We start from the raw sequence: 26,292 nt of genomic DNA, 5'->3' as shown, positions 1-26,292 counted from the left end.
GGACATATATTAGTCCCATAGCCAAAGCTTCCCATTTTGCAAATCTGTTTAATTTTGTCGTCATTTCCAGACCTCACTTGGACTTGATTATAAAGACTGTCTCATTACCAAGAACAAGAATGATCACTATGGTCTACCTGGAGTGCCGAAATCCTTTGTGAGTTTAAGAGAGCTCACCGCCTTCTACCAACACAACATGCTTCTCCTCGCTGACATCCCCGTCAAGCTGGGCCGCTGCTGTCCACCGAGACCCAAAGGTACATTACACCAATATACTGTCTCACCAACAAATCAATCGTTTGAGCAAGTTTAGATGCATATCTTCTATTTTGCGATCTATCCATCATCTATATAAGCGATTCCCACCAGTGGGCCGGGGTGGGCCCCTAAATAATTGGTAACACACTACGATTTTATTGATAATATAAAATCAATATCAATTATGGGTTGGCCACAAACACTTTCGAGATATTCATGTGGGCTCCGATCTTGAAAAGGTTGGGGGAACCACTGATCTATATATTATTGTACGTACTATAATTCCTCACACCCGCTACCTTTCCTGCTGCGTCTGCAGAGCTCACCAACCTGATCATCATCCGCAACAGCAGTTCAGTAGAAGCCCGAGGGTCCCCAGCACCTCAGAGGAACAAGCAAACCCACATCCAGTTCCAGAAGATCAAACACGAGGACCTGAAATGGGTCACTATATGGAACAAACATTCTACTGTTTTGTCCAGATCTAAGCTGGCATGTCATGTACAAAGATGTGTAGTGTACGAAGCTTACATAGTGTGTTATTATGTTGTGTCTCATCAGGAGGAGTGTGTGGGACAGGGGTCCTTCAGTCGGATCTTCAGGGGCAGTAAGATAGACGTCCGCGACGGGGAGAGACACGTTACTGAAGTCCTTCTGAAGGAGCTTGATGTCGACCACAAGAACTACTGGGAGGTGGGATTCTGTGCAGAATAAATGCAGTGCAATTTTAATTGAACACCTCCATGTAATCCTAAATGTAAAAAGAAGAAGTTATATATATATGCATGGAGTCCAAACTCTGCAAGCTTTGCCTTTTCTTAGAGTGACCTGATCAGCTCAAAGTAAAATGACACTTTGGTAGAAGTTTGGGTTGTGTAGTTGTACGTTGTCAGAATCAGTGGTGGAAAGTAACTAAGTAGCCTACATTTACCCAAGTACTGTACTTTTACTTTACTGGGGTATTTCCAATTTTCAATACTTTTACTTCCACTCCACTAAATCTCAGAGGCAAATATTGTACTTTTACTCCACAAAGATTATTTGAAAACTTTAGTTACCATTACTTTGTAGATTTGAATTATTATTACAAAACATACATTAACCTCTTCAGCCCTATTTAAAACGTTTTTTATGTCTTTTATACATATGATACCTTCTAAAGCAGGACATTCTGCATAATGAGTTCCTTTAATTTTGGTACTTTAAGTATATTTTGATGCCAAAACTTTAACTCAAGTAATTTTAGTTTACCGGAATTTCTACATTTCTGTTTCTACATTGCAGTATTGATACTTTTACTTAAGTAAAAAAATTACGTAGTACTTTTTCCACCACTGGTTAGAATCTGCTTAGCTTGCGATCGTTTGTGTGCTAAAAGGGTGATTTTGAGACCTGTTTCCCTGGGCAATGTAAGTTGCAAAACAAAATATTTTTGCAATATCAATTTCTAATCAACGTAGCTAACTACTGCAGACAAAAACCCCAAAACCTAATGGAGTTAGATCATGGCAAGGTAACTACACAACACAACACAAACCTCTACCAAAGTGTAATTTTGCTTTGACTTGATGAGTTGACCACAGTATAAATACAGCACAATGTGTAAAGCCTGGTTTATACTTCATCGTAGTGTACACGTGGCGCTGATGTATGACTAAGTCAAGCATTCATTTTACTGTAGTTCATTAATATTATTTTCAATAGTCATGATGACAATGAGACATCTTTCTCTTCAGTCTTTCTTTGAAGCTGCCAGCATGATGAGCCAGATTTCTCACAAACACATTCTTCTCGTCTACGGCATCAGTGTTCATGGACCCAAAAGTAAGGAACAGATTACACCAAAATGTACTTACTGTACATATCCTATTGTTTTAAACACTTAAACCCTATGTAGGGCATAGCAGTGGCAGCCATTTTGTGGTTCCACTCAAATTGACTCCGGTGATGTTTCCCATAGAGATTTACACAAATATTTATATCAGTTATTTTTAATGTAAGCCTAGAACCAAGCCATCCACGGTCCTGGTGAATCATGGCCATAAAACATTTGATTCTGTGAAGATTTTTCTTTTTTAATATTTAATTATATGATATACTATATTTAATAAATACCCTTTGTTTTGCGGAGTCCCCCATGGATCTATACTATGTCTGCAACTTTTCCCCTCTAGTCCAAATCTCTTTGCTAAATATAGCCGGTCTACAAGCAGACGCAATGCGTTATGAGGTTTTAGATCTGCTAGTTTTGGCAAATGATCGCCTATTCCTAGATTGTGTACTGTGTTAAAATATTTTTCACCATGATGCATGTATTGTTTCCTGTGCATGCTATGATCTTTGCACATTTTTTATATTTGCTAATAATTACTATGAATAAACAAAGGGGATAATTGTGTCCACTTGTCCAAACAGATCAATTTATATTAGCTCACATCTTTAAAAAGAGAAACAAATATCACGCCAAAAAGAAAATATAGCAACATGTTTCAACCACTATACAGGTCTTCCTCAGGCAGTGTAGTGATTCTTTTTAACACCTCAAGAATGATTAAAGCTGCACTATGTAACTTTCCTCTTCTACCCCCGGACATTTTCAGCATTGGGCTAATAGGGCCTTTATGCTTACTCAGGGGATTGCTTACTTTTCTTGACCATCAGGTCAAAATCCGTGTCAGATCGGGTGTCTAGTTGAGACATAACCTTTGACACGATCTAAATGTGTCTGTAAATAGAAGAGCAGGGAGACCAAATACATCCACCCCAATTGTATAAGTTATATTGTATTAACATACTCTACCATACAGATTGGACAAAATTAAAATGTATTCATTAAAAAAAAGTTCATAGAGCTGCTTTAATACTAGCCTAAGCTCAAAATGCTTACTTCAGCGTGTCCCTGGTTCTACTACCGGCCGGGAGGACTGTTTACTGTGTGTCAGTCTCCTGCTCTCTGCCTGTCCTGTCTCTCTTCTCACTGTCGCTATTGAAATATTCATGCTTTGTCATGAAAAGAATAGCTGCTCTACAAGTGCTGAGATTGTAGATACGTTCATTTCACTGTGAGACACACCGGTGTATGATGGAGTATTTAAGCATAGGAGCCTAGACTACTAACAGTATAATGGCATGCCCAAAGAATATGGGGAAGCTAGGGTTAACAGGGTTAAATTATTCCCATTCGACTGGTTCAGGAACATTTTCAGTGCTAGCGTCCCTATTCTCATGTGAACATTTGCTTGTAAGTTTTGAGCTTGTAGATCGGCTATTTTTGAAGAGATTTGGTGTAGAGGAGAAAAAACAGGGGAGAATTTCCTACATTTAAATATATATTATTTCAAAAGATTTTAAACACTTTAAACAAAAAGATCTCAACTTTTCATCAATTAAAAGCAATTCCAACATCTTTCAAAAGTATTTCATAGATACAATCTAAAACTCTAATAATTTACATAAAGATCTACAAGCTCACAACACGGAGCAAACCGGGCAAACATCTAATTTCTCTTTTGGGTCTCGAGCTAAAAAGTTTGAGAACCCTTGATATAGACTACTGGGGACCTCAGTCAACAAAGTATATAGGTTTAAAAATCCGCTCTGAAATAAATACAATTCCGCCATCACATCTTCAGATTGAGCAAGAAGAAATCTGCTGTTTCAGCAACCAGCTGTAACTTTAAACACCATTCTTATACATCACGCATGATGATAAAGCAGTGATGACAGCACACACACACGCACACAATGTAGTTACACACCTCACTGCACACTCTAGTCTTGACCTCACCTGTTGTGTGTGTGTGTGTGTGTGTGTGTGTGTGTGTGTGTGTGTGTGTGTGTGTGTGTGTGTGTGTGTGTGTGTGTGTGTGTTGCAGACATCATGGTGCAGGAGTTTGTCAAGTGTGGGGCCCTGGACCTCTACCTGAAGAGGGTAGAGGGGGGCAGATCCGTGTCAGTGAGCTGGAAACTTGACGTAGCTAAACAGCTCGTCTCGGCCCTCACCTTCCTGGTGAGATGATCAAGTCTTTGGTGCTCTTCTGCCCTTGCAGTTACAATCAGACAGATCGGAACAGTCTTTAGTGTCCATAACTGGGAATCTGCCTCTACGTACGTACACAATTAACTGGTAGAATGCACAGGAAATGTTGGCAATGATTGTATGTGGTTTGTGAGATCTCTACACACACCTCTTATAGACAGCTAGCCTCCTTTATGTTGATCCAAGCCAGAACACAATCAATTGATTGATCATTAAAATAAACATGCTCTGACACACACACACACACACACACACACACACACACACACACACACACACACACACACACAATATTAATCCACGAGTCACAGCATTATTACATTCTGGATACATACGTGCTAAGTGTATGCAGTCACTCCAGGTCAACAGCATTTCTCTATATTGGTCATGAATATTCCCCTTTTCTGTCTTCTAAACCTCTAAAGCACTGTTTCTCAACCTGTGGGCCGGGGCCCACTGGTTAGCCTTGGGGATATTGCAAGAGGGCCCCTAAATAATTGACAAAACGCTAAGATTGTAATCATACTGTATAAAATAAATAAAAAAGTCACAATATATTTTCTTCAAAACCTTGAAATAGGGACTAGTATGTTAGTTCAATTGATCCAAGCCGGAACACAGTCGTTTGATTGATCGTTACATGCTCTCAAAACGTACGCGGCCGGCGCACCCATCTGACCACTTCACCCATTAAGACCTGGATTTCTTTGGCTATTCAAAAATAGCAGATATACAAGCTCATAGCACGGCACCGAGTGCCACGCTATGAGCTTGTAGATCTGCTATTTTTTTTAAATCTTGACATTTTTTTCCCCAAAAATTGTTAGGATTTTGATTTTTTTTAAGAATCGCCTCAGGTCTTAATGGGTTAAACACGGCAGCCAGTCATGATCAGATGGGTGGGCCGGCTGCGAACGCTTTGGAGATATTCAAGGGGGGGCCCTGGTCCGCAAAAGGTTGAGAACCACTGTCGGCATAAATTAATGGCGTTGTGTCCTGTTGTTTCACAGGAGGAGGAGAACATTGTCCATGGCAACATCTGTGCAAAGAACGTACTGCTGGCCAGAGAAGGAGACTTGTCTCAGGGGAGCTCCCCCTTCATCAAGCTCAGCGACCCGGGCATCAACGTGTCAAGGCTGGACAGAGAGGGTAGCGTTCATATTTACATTAGTCCATTAAGACCTGACGCCAAATCTACAAATGCCCCCCTCTAAATCAGTAGTTCTCACACTTTCAAGAATTTTCAAAAATGTAAAAAAAATCACACCCAGTGTGAAGTGGGCGGTGTGGTCACAGTGGTCATCACAGTGATGGAAGTTCACTTAAAGAAAAGTAATATTGTGGACCAACCATTGTACATCCCTAACGTGCATAGTCCTATTCATAGGGCTATGCACATGTGTCATGTTTCACTAGCCAATCACAGTCCTGAATAGACTGTGATTGGCCAATCACGGTGCAGGGTTAGGGGGGTACACTGGTGGCCAATCACAGCGCAGGGTTTGGGGGGGTGCAATTTCCAAACCTCACATATAGGGGCGGTTTCACCGCCCAGAAATAGCAGATGCAGGCCTACAAGCTCGCAGAATAGCCATTATTGAATAGCCAACGGAAAAATCTAAAATGACACAGATCAGTGCCATCTATTAGAGAGTTACGCCAACTCCGTTCACTTCTTCGGGCCAGGTCTTCTACATACACATACATTGGCGAATAGTGACAAATCCCTAAACCGGAAGTTCATGGAATGCATTGAAGTCAACGGCTCCTTGTCACTATTTCCAGCTACATGAACCACGTGACCGACGCTGTTTCTGACCCCTCATTGGCGCAACTCTCTAATAGAAGGCTCTGACACAGATGCTTTCCCAGTTTTAATGGGTTAAACCTTTTCGTGCATTTTCGTGTTTATAATAAAAAAATCACACCCAGTGTGAAGTGGGCGGTGTGGTCACAGTGGTCATCACAGTGATGGAAGTTCACTTAAAGAAAAGTAATATTAATAATAATAATAAATAATACCAACCATTGTACACCACTAACAAAAAAAAAAACATAATTGTGTTTTTTTTTAAGTGCATAGTCCTATTTATAGGGCTATGCACATGTGTCATGTTTCACTAGCCAATCACAGTCCTGAATAGACTGTGATTGGCCAATCACGGTGCAGGGTTAGGGGGGTACACTGGTGGCCAATCACAGCGCAGGGTTGGGGGGGTGCAATGTCCAAACCTCACATATAGGGGCGGTTTCACCGCCCAAAAATCACACCCAGTGTGAAGTGGGCTGTGTGGTCACAGTGGTCATCACAGTGATGGAAGAAGTGATGGAAGAAAAGTAATATTGTGGACCAACCATTGTACACCCCTAACTTAAAAAAAAACATAAATATGTTTTTTTTAAGTGCATAGTCCTATTTATAGGGCTATGCACATGTGTCATGTTTCACTAGCCAATCACAGTCCTGAATAGACTGTGATTGGCCAATCACAGTGCAGGGTTAGGGGGGTACAATGGTGGCCAATCACAGCGCAGGGTTGGGGGGGTGCAATGGGTGGGGGGGTACAATGGTGGCCAATCACAGTGCAGCGAATGTCGATGTCCAAACCTCACATATAGGGGCGGTTTCACCGCCCAAAAAAAGAACTCAAAGAAAAAACAAGGCACTTTTCCCCATAAAACATAATTCCACAAAAACAAAGAAATGATGCACTGAAGATTCTATAGCCTGATTAGCCTTGGTTAGCTGGTGGGTAAAAATCAGCCAACCTTTCTTCCATTATCAAACAAAGAAAAAAGAACAGAGGCCAATTGGCCAAAAGAATAGAGGCTAAAGACACGGACACAGTTGTCATGAAAAGTGTGACCTGTACTGGACATACTGTAAAGTACAAGCTCTCGCACACCAAGGAGTACATCGAACAAGGAGAGGTCAAACAAGAGCTCAATCTATTTTGGGCCAGCGGCCCAGGCGCTATCCAATATGCAGGTCCCTTATCACCCCCATACCCAATTAAAATGTAGGCTAAGTTTGCTCTATGAAAATGAATGTTCGTTAATTATTCTGTTGCTTATGTCATTAAGAAAACATCTCACTGAATACCAAATAACAGATTTTACATTGCGATGTGATGGGAGAGTGTAGACTAGCCAACACCAACTCGGGACCCTCCAGGCCTCCACACTCTCCTATCTAACATCAGGGTCTTGAGCTCTACAGTATTGTTAACTAAGCTGTCGCACCGCAGTGCATCCATGTAGGTGGTGCACTTCTTGCCTTTCCTGGCTTTGTCCTGGGTTGGCTCCCATAGTGTCAGTTTGCTTGCCTCTAGTCCTGGGTGCCTGACCCAGTGCCCTGTCAGCCTCAACCTTCTGTCTCTGACCTTGTCTGTGACCCGTCATGAACTGGACTGTTAGAATGTGATTATTAGCCTACTTCCCAGGGAGGAAAAAAATAAGTTAGTGTATCCTAAAATAGGCCAGGGATTCCATTGTACTATTATTTACTGTAAAACAAAAGCTACAGTTTTATTAGAACATCCGATTCTGCCTGGATCTTGTTATTGATCAAAACGGCAATCAAAAGGTGCTCATTCGGTGCAGGCACCAAACAAGAAGCATTCTTATTAATGGTTACACTGTAACACACACAGAAGAGCATTGTGGATTGTGATCTGTGGTTTATGAATCCGTTCCAGGAGATGGGCAGGAATCTTTTTTAGTGGGCTGTTTTATTCCTGTTGCTGTTGGCATGGCTGCCAGTTCCCACCTGATGTTTGGTGGGAGTTCTGACTGCTCCAGACCGTACTGAATAACTGCTAGCTTGCATAATGTCTTCAAACCAGGACTTAAGTCTAAGGTGTACAGGTCATCTTTAGTGTTGTATCCTCCAGAGAAGATGATACCATTTCCCACCATGCAACAGCACATGAAAGTCATCGGAGGCGGGCCTTTCCCCTTCGGCTCAACCTTCTTCCAGGAGAAGGTCTCTATATTTAATTTCCAAAGATCATTGAAGCTCTGGTTCCCGTAGCAGCCACCAAAAATGTACAGCTCTCCATTGTAGACAAAGGCTGAATGACCCAGGCGTCCTGCTGGTAGAAGCTGTGGAGAAGGTGTGCTCAGCCAGCAGTTGGTCTCGGTGTCAAACACTCTGATGCTGTTGTAGTAGTGAATCAGGTCCACTTGGCCCCCGAATACAAACATATTTGTCCCGATGATGGTGGCAGAGTGCCATGATGAAAAAGGTGCCTGAGTGCCTCTGGTGTTAATTAAAGACCAAACCATTGTGACGGCGTCCAACTTGTAGATGTCATTAGATTCAGTACTAGTCCGGTCGATGTATCCTCCATGGATATACATGACCTTATCCGAGACACAGGCCGAGTGGTGGCACCTCGCCTCTAGAACAGTCCCAGAAATCCTGGGCTTCAGCCATCTGTGGGTGTCGACATCAAAGGCATAAAGCACGTTGCAGCAAGCCCCAACGTATTACCTCCCCACATGTAGATGATATTATCTATCATTACAGCTGTGTGGCCCAAGCGCTTGGAGGGAACCTCAAGGGGAGGTTCTCCTCTTCCAGACGTCACTGGGTGCGCCTTCATCCAGCGTAAGGACCTTGTGTTGAAAATGTGCACAATTAACCCGACCACGTCATCGTTAACAAAGTGGTACACCTCGTGCCCTATTGCAACAGCCACGTGATAGAATGGTGGTGATGATGGTATTCCATTCAGGTGGACTGTCCAGTTGAACATTTCTCACACCGTAGATAAAATATGTTTTTTTCAAGTCTTGCTTCAGTAAAAGTCTGCAGTCCTATTAGCGCTACTACTTATTGGTTCAGTCAGTGACGCAAATGTCATGCAAAGTCTGACCAGTCAGCAAAGGTTTAGTCAAAGAGTTGGGCTCCCCAATACAGCACCAGCACAACCTGGAAGTCCCCTCACAATTTACAATTACAATTTACAATTTAGGCATTTAGCAGACGCTCTTAATCCAGAGCAATTTACAGTAAGCAAGATAAACACGAGGTAATATATCAAATGCATAGAAATAGTAATCTAGGATCATAAGTAAACCAAGAATCATCAGTCTAAACAGTATGATATCCAAAAATAAATAATCTGTGCATTGAAACTATAGGATGCCAGGTCAAAAAATGAAACTGGCATCTGTCTACATAACATGCTATATAAATTACATTTTAGCCTTTGCATAAGCCTGCAAGGTCATCGAGGCTAGGGCAAGTGCTACGGGCTAAGGTGGAGGTGAGTCTTCAGATTACGGCGGAAGATCGGGAGTGAGTCTGCAGTTCTAACTGCAATGGGACACAGTTAGGGAGCCAGAAGGGAGAAGAGTCTGGGATGTGTAGAGCGTTGTCCTGGATGTTTTAGGGAAGGTTCAAGGTTCTGACAGCTTCCCTGTGTTAGCTGAGTGAGGGGAGAGGTTATAGGGTTGGATCAGGCTTTGAAGATATGGGGGTGCCACACAGCAGACCCTCTGTTCAGCACTGTTGACAAATACATTTCAGAGGAAGCTATACTACAGGAAGGGAATTTGTTGCTCAAATGTGCTTGTGCTTGTGTTTGAATGATTGATTGATAACTTTATTTGTCAGAAATGTCAACAGCACGTGGTACAGTCAGACATTAAGGCTAAAAGGATAACACAAAAAAGTCCTGGGGACCTCCTCTGCGCTACGAGCTTGTCCATCTGCTATTTTTGGACATTGTAGAAAATTCTAGAAAGTGGACACAAATCTTCTGGGGGTCCCTGGCACAAAACCTTTTCAGATGGGGGTTCGCGGTCAAATACATATCAATTTGCTGGTCCTTGACACAAAAAATGTTGAGAACCACGACTCTAGCTGCCACTGTTTTCATTCAAAATATTATATTGTGATTATCTCAAATAATTGCGATTAGGCGATTATGTAATGACTGTGACAGGCCTGTATGTGTGTGTGTGTGTGTGTGACTGTGTGTGTGACTGTGTGTGTGCGTGTGTGTGTGTGTGTGTGTGTGTGCGTGCGTCCCTGCATGCATGTTCAGTTCTCCCGGACAGAATTCCCTGGTTGGCCCCTGAGATCCTGGAGGCCCCTGAAAACCTGAGTCTAGAGAGTGATAAGTGGAGCTTTGGAACCACGCTGTGGGAGATCTTCAACAACGGCAACGCACCTCTGCTGGGCTGGGACCTCAAGAGTGTAAACCAGCCTTTCTTTACTCGGGTCGATACGGAAATCACGATGATTGTGGCCAAAATAATTGTGATTAACATTATCAAAATGCGCTTAAAACTATTTACTTCAGCATTCCTATTCTGGGGTGAACGTTCGCCAAAAATAGTGTGTAGATCGGCTATTTTTGGTGAAGAGGATTTGGTATAGAGTGAAAGAAGAGCATACTACAGGTCCGTTTTACTAGGTATAGTACAGCAGTTCTACAAGTATATATTAAGTGGTACTGCAGCTAAGAAAAAGCCAAATGATCCCAGTGTATGACGGAGGATAATTTCATAAGGATAATAAGGATAATTCCTTTTAACAGGTCCGTTCATGAAAGTCCTTGCGGTCTTGTTTCCAATGAGGGCCTGTGAGCAATTAGGGGTTAAGAGTCTTGCTCAGGGACAAATTTCATTTCATCGACACATTTGCTGGCCTGGCCTGGAATCGTACCTGGGGCAACCAGGGCCTCAGGCTCCCTAGGCGGGCTCACTAACCACTCAGCTATGGCCGCCCCCATTATCATAATAAATTAGAATCTCTGCAATACAATTATTATGAGTGTCTTTTACCGCGATAAACGATAAGTATGCAGTGGACAGATACTTCACCCCCAGTCCCCCCCCCCTGTGCCAACTGAGCGCCCACAATCTATTCTTTTGACAATAGAATAGAAATGTCCAAAACAGGGACGGCAGGTTGAAAGTTGTTATGGTCTGCTTTAGGAGAACATGTTCATAATGTACTTGTTATACAGTATATGTACAATAACAGCATGTTATACAGTATACGTACAATAACAGCATTTGCCAACCTGAATCTTCTTTGATGCAGAAGCGTGAATTCTACGAGAGCTGCAGGCAGCTGCCGCCCTCCCAGTGGACGGAGCTAGCTGATCTGATTGGTCAGTGTATGAACTACGGCCCCGCCTTCAGACCCTCCTGTCGCAGCCTCATCCGCCAGCTGAACAGTCTCATCACTTCAGGTACTGCAGTTATACGGACTGACAGATCAGGCTGTAAGATAGAACATGATGACAGATAGACACATTATACCAGTGCTCAAACATTTTCAGGTCAAGGACCCCAAAAAAATTTAACAAAATTAAAAGGACCCCCGTCTGAAAATATGTTAACATACGCGATTTGTGTTGTTAAAATGTTTCAAAAATACTCAAAGTTTTTCACATTCTTTCACGATTTGTTTGAAAATAGCAGATCGCGACGTGTTTGTGAGCTTGTCGATCTGCTATTTTCAAATAGCTCATGTATATAAGGGTTAAATGGCTCAACTAATTTTGATGCTGTATTAACCAATTTAGCTGGGGACCCCCTGGAACCCCCTCAAGGACCCCTGGACCCCACTTTGAGGACCAGTGCATTATACTGACAGATAGACGGTAGAATACTGGTAGATAACACAATTCTCAGTGTTATTTAACTCTGAGAGTATATACAGTGTGTAGATCGGCTATTTTTGGTGAAGAGGATTTGGTATAGAGTGAAAGAAGAGCGTACCGAACAATTGCCCTTTTCCTTTCCTTGCCTTTTCTATCCTAGTAGCCTACAGTAATCTTGTTTATGTATGTTACTACTTACTATTATCAACATTGTTTTGAAGCTTGAAGTACAATCATTTCACTGTATCGTTATCGCATGTGTATGTGACAATAAAACACCTTTAAACTTACAAAAGGGGCCTCAGCAAGAGAGAAGACACATCACTCTTAAAGCCCATCTCAAGGAAGGGTCCCTCCTTGCCAAAACGAACTGATCTACACGTGACACCTAACAGCTGCATTCTGGACTAGATGTAGTATGTAATAGGATGACTATAACTTTTACCCAGTGGTGGAAAAAGTTCTCAAATTCTTTACTTAAGTAAAAGTACCAATACTGCCATATAAAAATACTCTGTTACAGCATACTATTTTCAAATAGCCTAGGTATAAAATAGGGCTGAAGTGGTCAATGTATGTTTTTATAATGTAAATTTATATCTGCATAGTAACTAAAGTTTTCAGATAATTGTAGTGGAGTAAAGTACAATATTTGCCTCTGAGATGTAGTGGAGTAGAAGTAAAAGTACAGAAAATTGGAAATACTCCAGTAAAGTAAACTGCCCACTTCACACTTCACACCCTGGGCGGTGTCTTGCTAGCTAATCACAATACTGAATGGAGTCAACCAATCATGTACAAAAGATAAATACTGAATACATTTATTGAAACACTCTTTATGATGGACGAAACCATAACTTTAAAAAAACAAATTATGTTTTTTTTAAAGTTATGGTTTCTTATATAGGCTATGCACATGTGTCATGTGACACTGGCCAATCACAGTCCTGAATAGATTGTGATTGGCCAATCACAGCGCAGGATAATTGTACAAATTTCCAAACCTCACTTTTAGGGGCGGTTTCACTGCCCAAGATATTTGTACATTTTTCCAAATCTCACTTATAGGGGCGGTTTCACCGCCCAAAAATACCTCAAAATTGTACTTAAGTACAGTACTTCAGTAAATGTACTTAGTTACTTTACACCACTGCTTTTTTTTTTACCTTTGAAGTTGTTTTAACTGCTTTGCGTGGTCTTGTCTTCGGCAGATTATGTGATCCTGCACGCGGCAGAGCCCCTCCCACAGAAGGACGCCTTCTGGAGAGCTAGCTCCGCCCACCAGCTGGTGTTTGAGGAGAGACACCTGCGTCACATCTCCCAGCTGGGGAAGGTAAGCACTACTCTGTCACACCACTGGAGGGCAGCGTTGATCAACACACAGCGCTTCAAATGATACTTTATGTGGATAACAGGTTATCCAAACTTATTTCACCACAGTATGACAAAGCGTTTACGTTTTTAAACAACACTTTCTTCCTTTTCTCGCTCAGACAACCAAGGTGTATTCCAACAGTAATAATTGCTATACAGTGTTTTTTTTAGTAAAAGAGGTCTCCCTATCTCTCCAGCTCTTTTTGAACAGAAAATTCATTTTCAGGTCGGGTTCACAACTTTATGATAAACAAGTGAAATTGGAAGTGATGAAGCAAAACTAAACAAATTAGCAGACAAAATTTATCATCATTATCATTATCATTATCATTATCATTATTATCATGTGTATGTTTATTATTATTATTATTATTTCTCCTCAAGGGGAACTTTGGCAGTGTTGAGCTGTGTCGGTATGACCCACTGGGAGACAACACAGGTGAGCTGGTGGCAGTGAAGAAGCTGCAGCAGAACAAAGCGTCCACGTTGGAGGCCTTCCAGAAGGAGATCCACACACTCAGCGTGCTGCACTGTGACTACATCGTCAAGTACAGAGGAGTGTGCTACAGCATGGGTACATCATGTTCAGTTCAGCCTGATTTCACTCTCACGTCTCGGCGTAGCCCATCCTACAAGCTTGTAGAGCTGTTATTGTTGGCTAATGTTCCCCCTAATGTTCCCCGCAGAATATGGATGCTGGGGTTCAAGCGGTTAAATGTGTATTGTGTGCAGAGGTTTGCGATTTCTGCTGAAAGAAATTACCTGCATGGGATAGCCTACATCTGGGCCAAATGTGAGCGTAAACTTAGCCTCATATCTCCGTATGGCCCTGGATTCAATATTTGTCTTTGGGATTTAGTAGGGTGAAATTCATAAGCTTCCAAAAAAATATTGAGTACTTAAAGTACAGTAGTAAATTAAATGCACTTTGTTACTGTCCACCACTGTTGGACATGGGACATTTTTGTCAACCATTTTGAGCTTGTCTGTTGACGTATTGTTGCGCAGGCCGCCTCAGCATGAGCCTGGTGATGGAGTACGTACCGCACGGCAGCCTGATTGGTTACCTGGAGAAGAACCGAGATCATGTGAACTCCAGGCGAATGCTGCTCTTCGCCTCGCAGATCTGTAAAGTACGAACACAACTTTTCGTAAATTATAAAGTGTTTAAGTGGTCATACTGTATAAGTGGCGAGTTATTCATATTCAGTTAGTCATAAAGAAGACTTTCAAAACAAAAGATCGAGACTACTAACGGTACCATAATTTCGGGACATATAGATTGACAGCTGCTATCACAACGTGAATTAAAGTCATACTGTGCAACTTTAATCAAACAAAAGTTATTTTTGATATAATCTTTCCCTGGTATATTTTTCACAATAACCATTCCACATAAATGTGTTTTTTTGTCAACTCTAACCCCTATTTTTAGTCAGGAGTGTCTGCCCCCGACACTGGCACCAAATAATGCATGAAACGGAAATGTACCAGCAATGTATTTATGTGTTTTAAAGTTAATACACATAATATTTCTGATAACATCGTTGTTATTTCAAAATATCCTCAGCGCTAGGACCCTGCAGCATTCGTTTTTGGAGCGGTAGGTACTTCCGTAGTTTTGTTTTGAACTGTTGCCAAAAGGACTACTAAGATGTATGTTTTGCAGTATGACTTTAAACTCATCTTTGTTTAAAAAGATGCTAACACCTGTACAGATGGGATCCTCTGTGTTTTTGTATATATATACGTACTGTATCTATGCTCTGTCTTGATACCTAGGGTCTGGAGTACCTGCAGAGTAAGCGTTACGTGCACCGCGACCTAGCAGCCAGGAACATCCTCGTGGCCAGCGAGAATCTGGTGAAGATTGCTGACTTTGGCCTGACCAAGATCATTCCCATCGACAAAGAGTACTACAAAGTCACACACCCTGGAGAAAGCCCAATTTTCTGGTACTTTACACCTAAATAATTTAGAACAGGGGTCTTCAACAGGGGGTCCAGTACCCCTAGGGGGTCCTCAGAGGGGGGCCGCCAAATCCTTGTGTCATAGGATTATAATCTTTTTACATTAACCACTTGAACCTGAGCATTCCTACTCTGAGGAGAACTTTAACCAAAAATAGCAGACAGTACACAACGCCTCGCAGCTCACAACGCTGCGAGGCGTTGTGAGCTTGTAGATCAGCTATTTTCAGCAGAGAGGTTTGGTGTAGAGGGAAGAAAGGGCAGACTAAGTACAGAGTGAAAGGTCAAGTTTACGAAGTATTGTGGTTTAAGTGGTTAAATGTTTGAAAATACACATTATCATGAATCCAACATGACAGTGTTGGCAAACTTCTGTGAAGCTATCTTTGAAATCTATGAAAAAGTTTAATCTGCAACACAATTTTATACAAAATATGGTGGGGGTCCCTGCTTCATCTCTCTCTCAGATAAGAGGTTCCTTGGCCTGATAAACAATGAAGACCTCTGATTTAGAATGAAGGGATGGACAAGGGATTTAAATGTTGGGCTCTATGACAGTACAATATGTCACAATGGATAATACAATAACGCCCATTAACCAAGGCATTTTTTGAGGGCCCAAGGCAAACCTCCTAACTTCAACTGGCCTCTGTGCATTCATGGAGGGAAGGCATTCAAAGTAATGTTGTTTTTCACATTTATTTTTCTCAACAGCACTTCTTTGGAATCTGTTCCTGAATAATTTCTGCCTGATTAAATGAAGGTTAAATAAATAAAATACAAAAATGGGCAGGAGAATGGAGGGCATTGAACAAGACAGTGATGCCAATCACCACCACCTCACCAGGGTTAGGCTTGGGGGGTTAGGGGTTGGGGTTTAGTCTTATAGTTTAGAGGGAACAGGGCAGAGGGAACATAGGACCGAGGGAACATAGGTACGCTCCTGCTAATCTGTGTTACTGTTACTGTGGTGTGAATTGTGTTAATGTGATGAAGGTACGCACCAGAGTCCATCACAGAGTCCAAGTTCTCACACAAGTCAGATGTCTGGAGCTTCGGAGTGGTTCTGCACGAGCTCTTCTGCTACTGCGAGAACAACTGCAACCCAAAACGAGTATGTGAACACAGCATCAGATAGATACTAGATAGATACTAGATAGGAGATAGCCCACATCATCAGTGGTTCTCAACCTGTGGGCCGGGGAGCACTGGTGGACCGCGAGGGTATTGCAAGTGGGCCCCCAAATAATTGGCAAAACACTAAGATTGTAATGATAATATAACATTTTCAGAAAAAAATAAATAATAATGTGTTCAAATGACATGGCATTTCTTTCCCCCTTTAAAACCTTGAAAAATGAGTTATCATTGTGATACCGATAAATACATGTGTTAGTTTGTTGGTTAGTTCCATTGATCCAATTCAGAATTTTGTTTAAAATGTTTTGAAAACCTTTTGAAATAATGTTAAAAGGAAACGGAAAAAAGGGGATATCTACTTGTGATCCATACAAATGGGTCCGCGACCCAAAGGTGGGTCACGACCCACTGTTTGGGAAGAACTGATGTAGGCTATATGCAGCAGAAACCTGTGTATTGCTTTAACTCTGAATACATTAGTTAAATTACATTGAAATTGCTTCGTATTCATGTCACATATCATTGCCGTTGGGCAGAAAACTCACATTTCCATGTTTCAAATGTGTATGTTTTTTTCATACAAGATTTTAACTTCATCACAATGGTCGCACAAAAGCAGTGAAAATATATATCCGATCTACAAGCTCACAACACCTCGCGATGCAAGACGTTGTGAGCTTGTAGATCGCCTGTTTTCACTATTTTAAAATGTTTTTAAAATAATAAATAAATAAAAAGGAACGGTTTTGGACATACAAGGTTTCCACCCGACAGCGACAATATGTATATCAGTGCTCCTGTGTATACCTGTATGACATGCTGTGTCATCCATCCTGCTGTTCCAGCTGTACATGCAGCAGATTGGGAACGACATGCATGGTCCATCCATCTCAGAGCATCTTGTGACTCTCCTGCAAAACAGCTGGAGGCTGCCGGCGCCCCCTATCTGCCCACCCAGGGTAGGTTCACTCCCATCCCATACCTGTGTAAACTCATCACATTCTGAATACGCACTCAGTATTTAAAATATGTGTGAATTGTGTTGATCCAAAGAGTATGTTATTGGTGATGAGGGAGACTGCTACTTACCCTAATCGCTGCCCACAATAGTAATATACTTTGGGGATTGCAACTATCAATTAACCTCTTAGCGATTAATCTATTGATTACTTTTTGATCAATTGTACAGGTGTACAGTCTGATGAAGAGATGCTGGGCGTACAGCGTTGATGAACGTCCATCTTTCTCTTCCCTGGGAGATCAAATCAGCAGCATCGTTCAGGAAGAGAGAGAGAACCCCAAGGGCTGAGAGAGAGGAAACCTTTGACTTCTTTCTTTTTCAGATTTTACAAACATGTAATATACAGTATTCTTTATGAATAAAACATTATTCTAACAATCTGTATGGTAGAGTATGTTAATAACTAGCACATCTGTAGTGGTTGGAATTCTCAATATAATTTCTTACATTTAGATACTGGTTGACAATTTAAATAACGTTATTTGAAGGCATGCACAATACATTTGGCCCTTATAAATCCAGTGGTGTTTGCGAGATTTCTCTTTTTTTCCGCAGAAAACTTAACATGAAAGTTATATCTACTCATCTCTCCTTTCTTCCAGAATCTATGAATACGCTGTTTAAAGCCAAGGTTTACTGGACATAAGATGTCCCCTACTTCACTGTGAAGTCCATTCAGGGCCGGCCCTAGGCAATTTGGCGCCCTAGGCAATATTCCCCCCCACGTGAGTCCCGGGGTGTTGCGGAATACATTACGGCATTAGAATTTACCAATATCACTTACACTATAAACATATTTTATGAGTTTAAAAGTCAAGTGCAAAGTTATTTTCAATCAGTTGTAACCCACTGACTGGGTTACAACTGATACATTTTCCTTGGGACATACAGTATGTCCCAACTGCATTCATCTGAATGTTGTGGTCACCATTATCACCTTAATAAGAATAGTAATAATCATTAGAATGTGGTACAAATAGTTAAAAGTATAGCCTATCATACTGTTTTGGTAAAGGGCAAAGCAGTCAAATATACCGTAAATATGAGGTGCTAGAGTGAAAAGTAACAATGTAATGTGGGGTGCTGTGGATGAAATTATTATGTATAGCAGCGATGGCCTGCACCCAAACCGTTTGAGAACCACTGTACAACAACCATTATACAGTCATTGTACTACAACCATTTTCAATAAAACATTTGCAGAAAAAAAAAAAGGCTCGATTCGACTACCGTTATATCTCGCTTGTCTTCTCTATCATTCCTCCCTTGGTTTCCTTCCTCACTATACATCTTCTGATCTAAATTTTACATTCAAGGAATGTCTATCCTGTCTGTCTGTGCCTCTCGTTGGCTTTGTGGATTGGCCAACCTTATACGTGTAGTTTGTGCCGCTGTCACAGCACTGATGTCATTTTGGCCTCCAAGTACTATGAGACCAGGTACTAACGGCACTAGTCTGAATAAAGTCCAAATACATTATAAAACGCTGACCCAAGAAATAACTGCATTGCTTCCCATTGGACAAAGGATTCAGGAATCTGCTTGCCTGGCCTACTGCGTGCACAAGAAATGTGGCACTGATCAGTATAGTGGTTTGGGTTTTATCCTTTTGACAACAGATATGTACGGATATCAGTATATATCAGTTAATGTATGTTTTTCAATCAAAGGTCATCAAAAGGCCAAAACCCCGCCACTTACAGCTGTCTCAAAGATCATCAGTTGTTGTTACATGTCCGATTGTCCGTTATCTGTGCTGGGTCGGCTTCTGCTGTTGTAAGCCTGTTTGGCTGCTTCCAGCAGGGCTGCTGCTTCCTGCTTTCCTGTCTGCTGCACCATCTTGTGGAAGATGCCTTCCTGGTCTTGGAGCAGGAGGTAGGGTGCATCGTATTTTTCTATCTGTCCCGCGTCTAACACCAGGATTCGATCGCTGCCTATGATTGTGTCGAGGCGGTGAGCGATCGTGAGCACGGTGCATTCTTTGAAGTTGACTCGTATGGTTTCCTGTATCAGCTCATCTGTGCTGCGGTCAACGTTGGCCGTGGCCTCGTCGATGATGAGGATGCGGTTCTTCCTCAGTATGGCTCTGGCCAAACACACCAGCTGCCTTTGACCGACGCTGAAGTTGGCGCCCGACTCGGCCAGAACAGTCTCCAATTTACCAGGCAGTTTGCTCACCGCATCCTTCATCTGGACCTCTTCGAGAGACTTCCACAGATCCTCATCAGTGTGCTGGTCGAAAGGGTCCAAGTTCTTCCTCATGGTCCCATTAAACAGTACTGGATCCTGAGGAATAATGGACATCTTCTGGCGCAGATCATGGAGGCCGATCGTAGAGGTGAGAATGCCATCGATCCTGATCTCACCCTGCGGCTCTGCCAGGCGGAAGAGGACTGACACCAGGGAGCTTTTCCCAGCACCCGTCCTTCCAACGATGCCAACTTTTTCTTTGGGGTTGAATGTGGCAGTCACGTTTTTCAGGACCAGGGGTCCGTCAGCACTGTAGGATAAACTGACCCCTTCAAAGGTCACCCGACCTTGGCTGGGCCACTCAAGAGGAAGAGGCTCGTTGCTTTCCCAAGATCCTTCACTCTCCAACTTTGTGTACTCCATCACTCGCTCCACTGACGTCATCATGTTCTCGACCTCTGCACTTTGCCGGACTGCCCACTGGAACATGCCCATAAGTGTGATGGAATAGGTCAGTGCCAGGGCCGCTGCACTATGATCCAACTGGTGTCTGAGCAGCAGGGTGCCGAAAACGGTGATGGAAACAAACATGGAGGATAAGATGTCAAGCCGGAGGCCAAACCATTGAGACATGGCCAGGAACAGGAACCATGCAGATGAGTGTAGGTTCTGATGGTCGTCAAACGCTTTTTGGAACCTCTCCTCATCTCTTAAGGCTCTGATGGTCATCAGACCTTGTAGAGATGACGACAAGTGCGAGAAGATAGGACTCCGAGTGGTCGACTCAAGAAGCTTCATGTCTCTGGACGTCTCCAGAAAGTAACGGCGGCTGGAGCAGAAGAGGAGGAAGAGGATGAACACAGGAATGAGGATCCAGGGGCTCGACAACGCCGCCACAACAATCACCCCAAGGATGTGCAGTAACAACTGAAATAAGTCCACAAAGCTCCAGGGCAAGGCGGTGTCCAGCAGGTTTATGTCCTTGGAGAATCTGTTAAGAACTCTTCCTACTGGGTTGATGTCAAAGAAGTGCACGGTTGTACAGAGTATGGCATTGAACATGCTGTTGTGGAGCGCCTGTGAACTTTTCACCAGGGTGCAGAACAACATCACATTTCTCACAATGCCAAAGACCACGGTGGCTAGAGTCAGACCTCCATAAATGCCCAGGTAGTAAGCCAGGTCCACTTGCTCTTTGGTGACATACTGTGTGGCCCAGTAAGCAATCCACCAGTCCTGACCAATATATGATGCCTGGGCCAGAATGTTGAAGAGTACCACAAGCAGCAGGATCACAATACTGGCTCCAGCATGCAGGTACTTGATGTAAAGGCCCACCCCGACGGTTCTCTCTGAGCGACTCTCCTCCGCCAATGTTTGGACCGCCTCTGCTGGTAGCTCGGCTAACTCTCTGATGGAGTGTATGGATTCCTGGGACAGGGTGCGCTTGCGCGGGGGGCTCTTGTGGGTAGCCTGTTGACCCTCTTCCTTGTGCTTCTCCTGCAGGTAGGTGAGCTGGCCAGAGTCCTGCAGCTCGACAAAGGTGCCCTGGGCCAACATGCGACCCTCATTAAGAACCACAATCTGGTTGGCCACATCCAGATACTGCAGCTGATGGGTGACCAAGATGCGGGCCTTGTTCTTCAGAAGGCCACAGATACATTTGTCAAACAAGTGTCTCCCAACATTCGCGTCCACAGCACTCAGAGGATCATCCAGAAGATAAATATCAGCATCCTGGTACACAGCTCTGGCCAGGTTGACTCGAGCTTTCTGCCCCCCGCTGAGGTTGGCTCCTCTGTCTCCAATCAGTGTCAGGTCTCCATCTGGAAGCAGCTCCAGGTCCCTCTTGAGTGCACAGGCACTGAGGACATTCTCATATTTCTGGGGGTCCAGCTCTTTGCCAAACAAGATGTTGCTGCGGATGGTTCCAGGGAAAATACAGGGCTGCTGGGAGGCATAAGTCAGCTGACCATTGACCTTCAACGTCCCTTTGTCGCACTGCAGCTCTCCTAGGATGGAACTCAGCAGGGTGGACTTTCCAGCCCCCACTTGTCCGATTACAGCCAGGAGCTCCTTTGACTTAACGGAAAGGGAGATGTTGTGAAGAGATGGAGAGTCTAGACTCTTGTCCCAGGAGCAGATCAGGTCTTGGATCTCAACAGACACCTCCTTCTTATCTTCTGGTGACGGTGAAGCATTGGTATTCTTAATCTCATCCAGCAGCAAGAAATCCTTGATCCTGCGGATGCTGACGCGGGCTTCAGACAGCTTCTCGATGGCAGCGGGGAAGAACAGGGTGACAGTGAGGCGCACAACGTTGAAAAGTGACACAGCCACGAAGATGCGGCTGACCGTGATGGGGTTCCCCAGCAGCACGTAGACCGTGAAGGTGACGAAGAGGATGACCTTGCCGGCAGAGAAAAAGAAGCCCATGTTGAGTGCTCGCAGAAAGGAGCTTTTCAGGGTCAAAGAGATCTCCTTCCTCCTGACTTCAGAAACCAGCATTGAGAATGGTTTCTCCCAGGCATACATCTTGATGATCCGGATTCCAGACACCACTTCGTTCATGGTAAGGAGTCTACTGTCAGTAAGGGCAGCAGTTTTACTCCTGTACATGGAGAAAATTCTGCCAAACATGGTTTGAATGCTCATTAGGATGACTAGGACTGCCATTCCCGCCAGGCACGATGGGCCAAGCTCCATCCATAGTAGCCCTAGGACTGCTGTTGCCTGGAGAGGCCCCACCCACAGGTAGTGCGTGAAGACAGTTGCCTCGTCAAAGCGGTTAACATCATTGGAGAGGAGGTTCACAATCTGACCCGTGGTGGTTTTTCCCATTGCAGTGCTGCTGAGGCACAGGGCCTTTCTGTAGATCATGTGACACATGGCAACTCTGAACTTCATGCCTGCTCTTTGGACAAGGAAGACTTTCTGGTGATTGACCATGGACTGGCACATGGTGGAGAACCACAACGCAACAGCGTATCCATACAGGCTCCTCGTGACCTCTGGGTCGTAATTTGCAAAATCCTGGATTATCTTCCCCAAAAGCACTGGCTGCATCACCTTAATAGACTCCTCAATCAAGGTACAGATGCCCGGCAATGCATAGGGCTTCCAATAGCACTTAATGATGGCCTTGGTGAGTTTAGGTGGCCTCTGCTCTTCAGCGGATTTCTTAAGCTCATCATCCCAGCACCTCTGTAGCTCCTGTCCCGCTATCTCAGACCGAACGTCAGGAGGCACCTCATACATGTCATCCTCCTCCAACCTCCGTTTGTAGCCGATACGAAACAACGGGTTCAGCCAGGAGAAGAATACCAGAGAGAAAACATTTGCTGTAGTAAAGGGGCTCTTGTTCCTCGCATCGTTCCTCAGCTCCTCCTCCACCATTCTGTTATCTTCAGATTATCAATCAATTCCACGTATTCCTGTACATGAATGTGCTCTTATTTTATCTGCTCTCCTTCTATGTGCTTTTCTTCCCTGCTCTCCTCTTCTCCCTTCTCTTTTCCCTTCTCGGTTGGGATTAGGTATAGGGGCCAGTCTATATCCTTCCCTAAGACTTATTTGGTCGAAGCAAATGTCTAAAGGAAACTTTACACCTTATATAGCTACGGTCTGACGTCACACGCAAGTTGACGCAACACAAACCATTGCCATGCCCATGTTTATTCAGCTTGGCGAAGCTGAGAACTGAAGTTCCCTGTGGGATGTGATAGGTATCAAAAAATGATTATCTGTGATTCTCAACCTTTTTTATTTCAAGGACCCACAGTTTGACACACAGATACACAGATAGATAGATAGATACAACTTTTATCTCAGAGACAATGTGCACACATATGATGCAATCTTATATTGCATCATATCTGTAAGAACTGTGTTCCAAAAATAAACAAATCAGCCTGGAGATTTTATTCATATGATATGAAGCATCAACTGACGGTGAAAAAATACGAATTTATCAAAAGGGTAAGAAAAAATAAGTATTTTTTTTTCAAACACAGACGTTATCAAATGTAACTCAATATCATAAACGACACAGAGTCACATACCTGACCAAATCACAGCGGTTGTCTGTTTATTTTTGGAACTCAGTTCTTATATGACGCAATCTAAGATTTCTCTATGGGATTTTTTGACCCAGGGGTAGTGGGAGTGACGTCAGGACTTCGGTACTCTAGTCTATTCTCAACCTTTTGTATTTCAAGGACCTGCAGTTTGACACAACTTTTATCTCAGAGACACTGTACACTCCTCAGTGTTCATTTAGAACTCAGTTCTTATATGACGCAATCTAAGATTTCTCTATGGGATTTTTTGACCCAGGGGTAGTGGGAGTGACGTCAGGACTTCGGTACTCTAGTCTATTCTCAACCTTTTGTATTTCAAGGACCTGCAGTTTGACACAACTTTTATCTCAGAGACACTGTACACTCCTCAGTGTTCATTTAATTTGGTTCCTCAATAGTTTACCCCCTGGAACCTATTCAAGGATTCCTGGGGATCCCCTTTGGAGAATGACTGATTTATATGCCCAAACTCAGAACGTTCTGGCTTCACAGCTGTTTCCTGAATGGACCGAAAATGTTGTTGCCAGAGACCCTGGGCCCCATACAAGATATTAGTTGTTAAAATGTTTTTTGTTATTATAAAATAAATCTATAAACAAATCTACAACACTTCACATTGCGACGGTTTGTGAGCTCGTAGGTTGGCTATTTTCAAATAGCCAATGTTTAAAGTTGTTAAACAGATTTTTATGTTAAAGCTTAGGGCACTCCCTGGAACCCCCTCAATGACCCCTGGGAGTCCTCGGACCCCACTTTGAGAACCACTGCACTAAGCTACTGCCACCCTAGACCCCAGTACAGTCATGGGTTAGCAAGGTGAACAACAGGACGCAGCCCTGGGTTGAACCTGTGCTAACTGAGATGGATAGTCTACAACCGGAGGTCAAGGACCCAGATGCCAGTGTCCACGTCCAGCAATCTCAGCATCTCCACGAGCTGTTGTGGTATGATGGTGTTGAATCATTAGTGTGGTTGCCCGAATGGGCAACCAGACTATTGTTATAGAGAAACTTTATTCTGTATAAACTTTATTTCGGGCTGCTACTCCTCCCACAGTTTATTTTTCCCAATTTAGTGCCATATGTCAAAATGACCGGCTTCACCGGGAATCGTGCAATTGTATTTTGCTAAGAGATTGGTTCAATAGTTTAATTTATATTGATTTATTAGTGCATTAAATTTCCCCATCCACTTTAATGGAAAAGTGAAAAAACTTAAATTCAAGTATTTTTTCCTCTAAAACCGTAAGAGCTAGACTTACCAGATTTGATGGGGAGGTTCATGATTTGTTCCGAAATTATTGAAAACATTATTACACTAATCGGCCACATGGTGGCGCTATAACAGCCCCCTTTACGTTTTGGCCTATAACTCTTGAACCATAGGTCGTAAAATCAAAATGTCTTTTTCCCTAGATTCCTTGGGTTATGACGCAACTCCCCATATAGGCCACGCCCATTTGCGTCAGGATAGATTTTCCGCCATTTTGAATTTTCTTCAAAACACACTTTTAGCTCCTCCTCCCATATATTTTGTCCAAATTTCACAAAAATCGGTACACATGATCTCTGGACCCATGCGATAATCTGGAGTGAAACAGAATTTTGATAGTCCATACCGTTCGTCCGTAAATGGCTTCCAAAGTCAGCGGGAGGGGCCCGTTTTACAAAAAATGGCAGAAATCACGAACGAGACGTCCGGTCAATCCCAAATTTGAATCACATGTTGAGGGTGGTTTACTCAACAAATACCCAAAAGCATTTCCACTTTGATCCATAGGGGGTGCCACAAATGCACAAAACGTAACCGTTTGATGCAAAAACATGATTTTTGGGAGAATCAATCCTCTCAAAATGAAATAAAAGCGATCTCAGGAGTGACGTGACAATACGATTGGCCCCTTACATTTGTGGGAGGGGCCTATTTATTTAATGGGAGGGGCCTATTTCCTAAAATCAAAACGGCACTTATCACGAAGGCAGGATCCGATCGGCACCCGATTCGAATGGCACGTCGCGTGGCCTCCGACGGTATTCCTCCCGGCGTATCCCTCGAGTCCCGGCGGCCGCGACCCGCGACTCGCGTCGGCGCAACCACACTTTGCAATTGCCCTGAATTGCGACGCGTCTAGTTTGTATAGTGTTCCAGTTCCAATTTTGTCTGCTCATTTCTTAGTGTCATCACTTCCAATTTCACTTGTTTAATCTGTATCCTGATTGAGTTCTCTGTCCTGGTTGGATAAAATTGGAAATGAAACTGAAACTGAAACGAAAATGCATTTTCTGTTTAATAAAGAGGTGGAGAGACAAGGAGACTCCTAATACTGAACAAACACTCTATAGCAATGAGTACTATCAGAATATAGAGCTATTTAACAATTATTTTAACCAATGCAAATCACTTACCCTACCTTTAACAATAAATCATTCAGTTTACTTCCATAATAGTACTAATACATTTCACATGTTTTATGTCTCTGTTATCAACAGACATTTCGACCGATTCTTTTTTTCTTTTTTCTTTTTTTTTTGCATGTAAAACCCCTTCACCTACAAACATAAAGTAAAAATGAAAAGGATAAACTATATTAAGACAT

The 26,292-nt window shown here is 43.0% G+C and overlaps 2 protein-coding genes across 3 annotated transcripts in view; one reads left to right on the top strand and one right to left on the bottom strand.

The window, feature by feature from the left end:
- Nucleotides 1-18,623, top strand: part of jak3 (Janus kinase 3 (a protein tyrosine kinase, leukocyte)) — a 32,584-nt gene extending 13,961 nt beyond the window's left edge. For both annotated transcript variants that reach the window (XM_080431905.1, XM_080431906.1), the window contains exons 10-24: nucleotides 71-257; nucleotides 578-702; nucleotides 820-951; nucleotides 1,995-2,082; nucleotides 4,134-4,267; nucleotides 5,308-5,446; nucleotides 10,354-10,505; nucleotides 11,358-11,508; nucleotides 13,134-13,255; nucleotides 13,681-13,870; nucleotides 14,305-14,429; nucleotides 15,079-15,251; nucleotides 16,263-16,380; nucleotides 17,252-17,365; nucleotides 17,596-18,623. In XM_080431905.1, the coding sequence (XP_080288031.1) occupies nucleotides 71-257; nucleotides 578-702; nucleotides 820-951; nucleotides 1,995-2,082; nucleotides 4,134-4,267; nucleotides 5,308-5,446; nucleotides 10,354-10,505; nucleotides 11,358-11,508; nucleotides 13,134-13,255; nucleotides 13,681-13,870; nucleotides 14,305-14,429; nucleotides 15,079-15,251; nucleotides 16,263-16,380; nucleotides 17,252-17,365; nucleotides 17,596-17,715 (2,070 nt within the window). In that variant the 3' untranslated portion in view covers nucleotides 17,716-18,623. The remainder of the gene's footprint in view (nucleotides 1-70; nucleotides 258-577; nucleotides 703-819; nucleotides 952-1,994; nucleotides 2,083-4,133; nucleotides 4,268-5,307; nucleotides 5,447-10,353; nucleotides 10,506-11,357; nucleotides 11,509-13,133; nucleotides 13,256-13,680; nucleotides 13,871-14,304; nucleotides 14,430-15,078; nucleotides 15,252-16,262; nucleotides 16,381-17,251; nucleotides 17,366-17,595) is intronic.
- Nucleotides 18,624-19,155: 532 nt separating this feature from the next.
- LOC308086957 (ATP-binding cassette sub-family C member 4-like) lies at nucleotides 19,156-23,013 on the bottom strand (the record flags this gene model as incomplete). Its single annotated transcript, XM_080430599.1, has 1 exon — nucleotides 19,156-23,013. The coding sequence occupies one exon, from the start codon at nucleotides 23,011-23,013 to the stop codon at nucleotides 19,156-19,158; it is 3,858 nt and encodes a 1,285-aa protein (XP_080286725.1).
- Between the last annotated feature and the right edge of the window lie 3,279 nt (nucleotides 23,014-26,292).

The sequence above is a fragment of the Gymnoscopelus braueri genome, assembly GCF_963280865.1.
Source record: "Gymnoscopelus braueri genome assembly, chromosome: 6".
NCBI lineage: Eukaryota > Metazoa > Chordata > Actinopteri > Myctophiformes > Myctophidae > Gymnoscopelus > Gymnoscopelus braueri.
The sequence above is the reverse complement of the archived record's forward strand: the minus strand, read 5'-3'. Positions and strand labels throughout refer to the sequence as shown.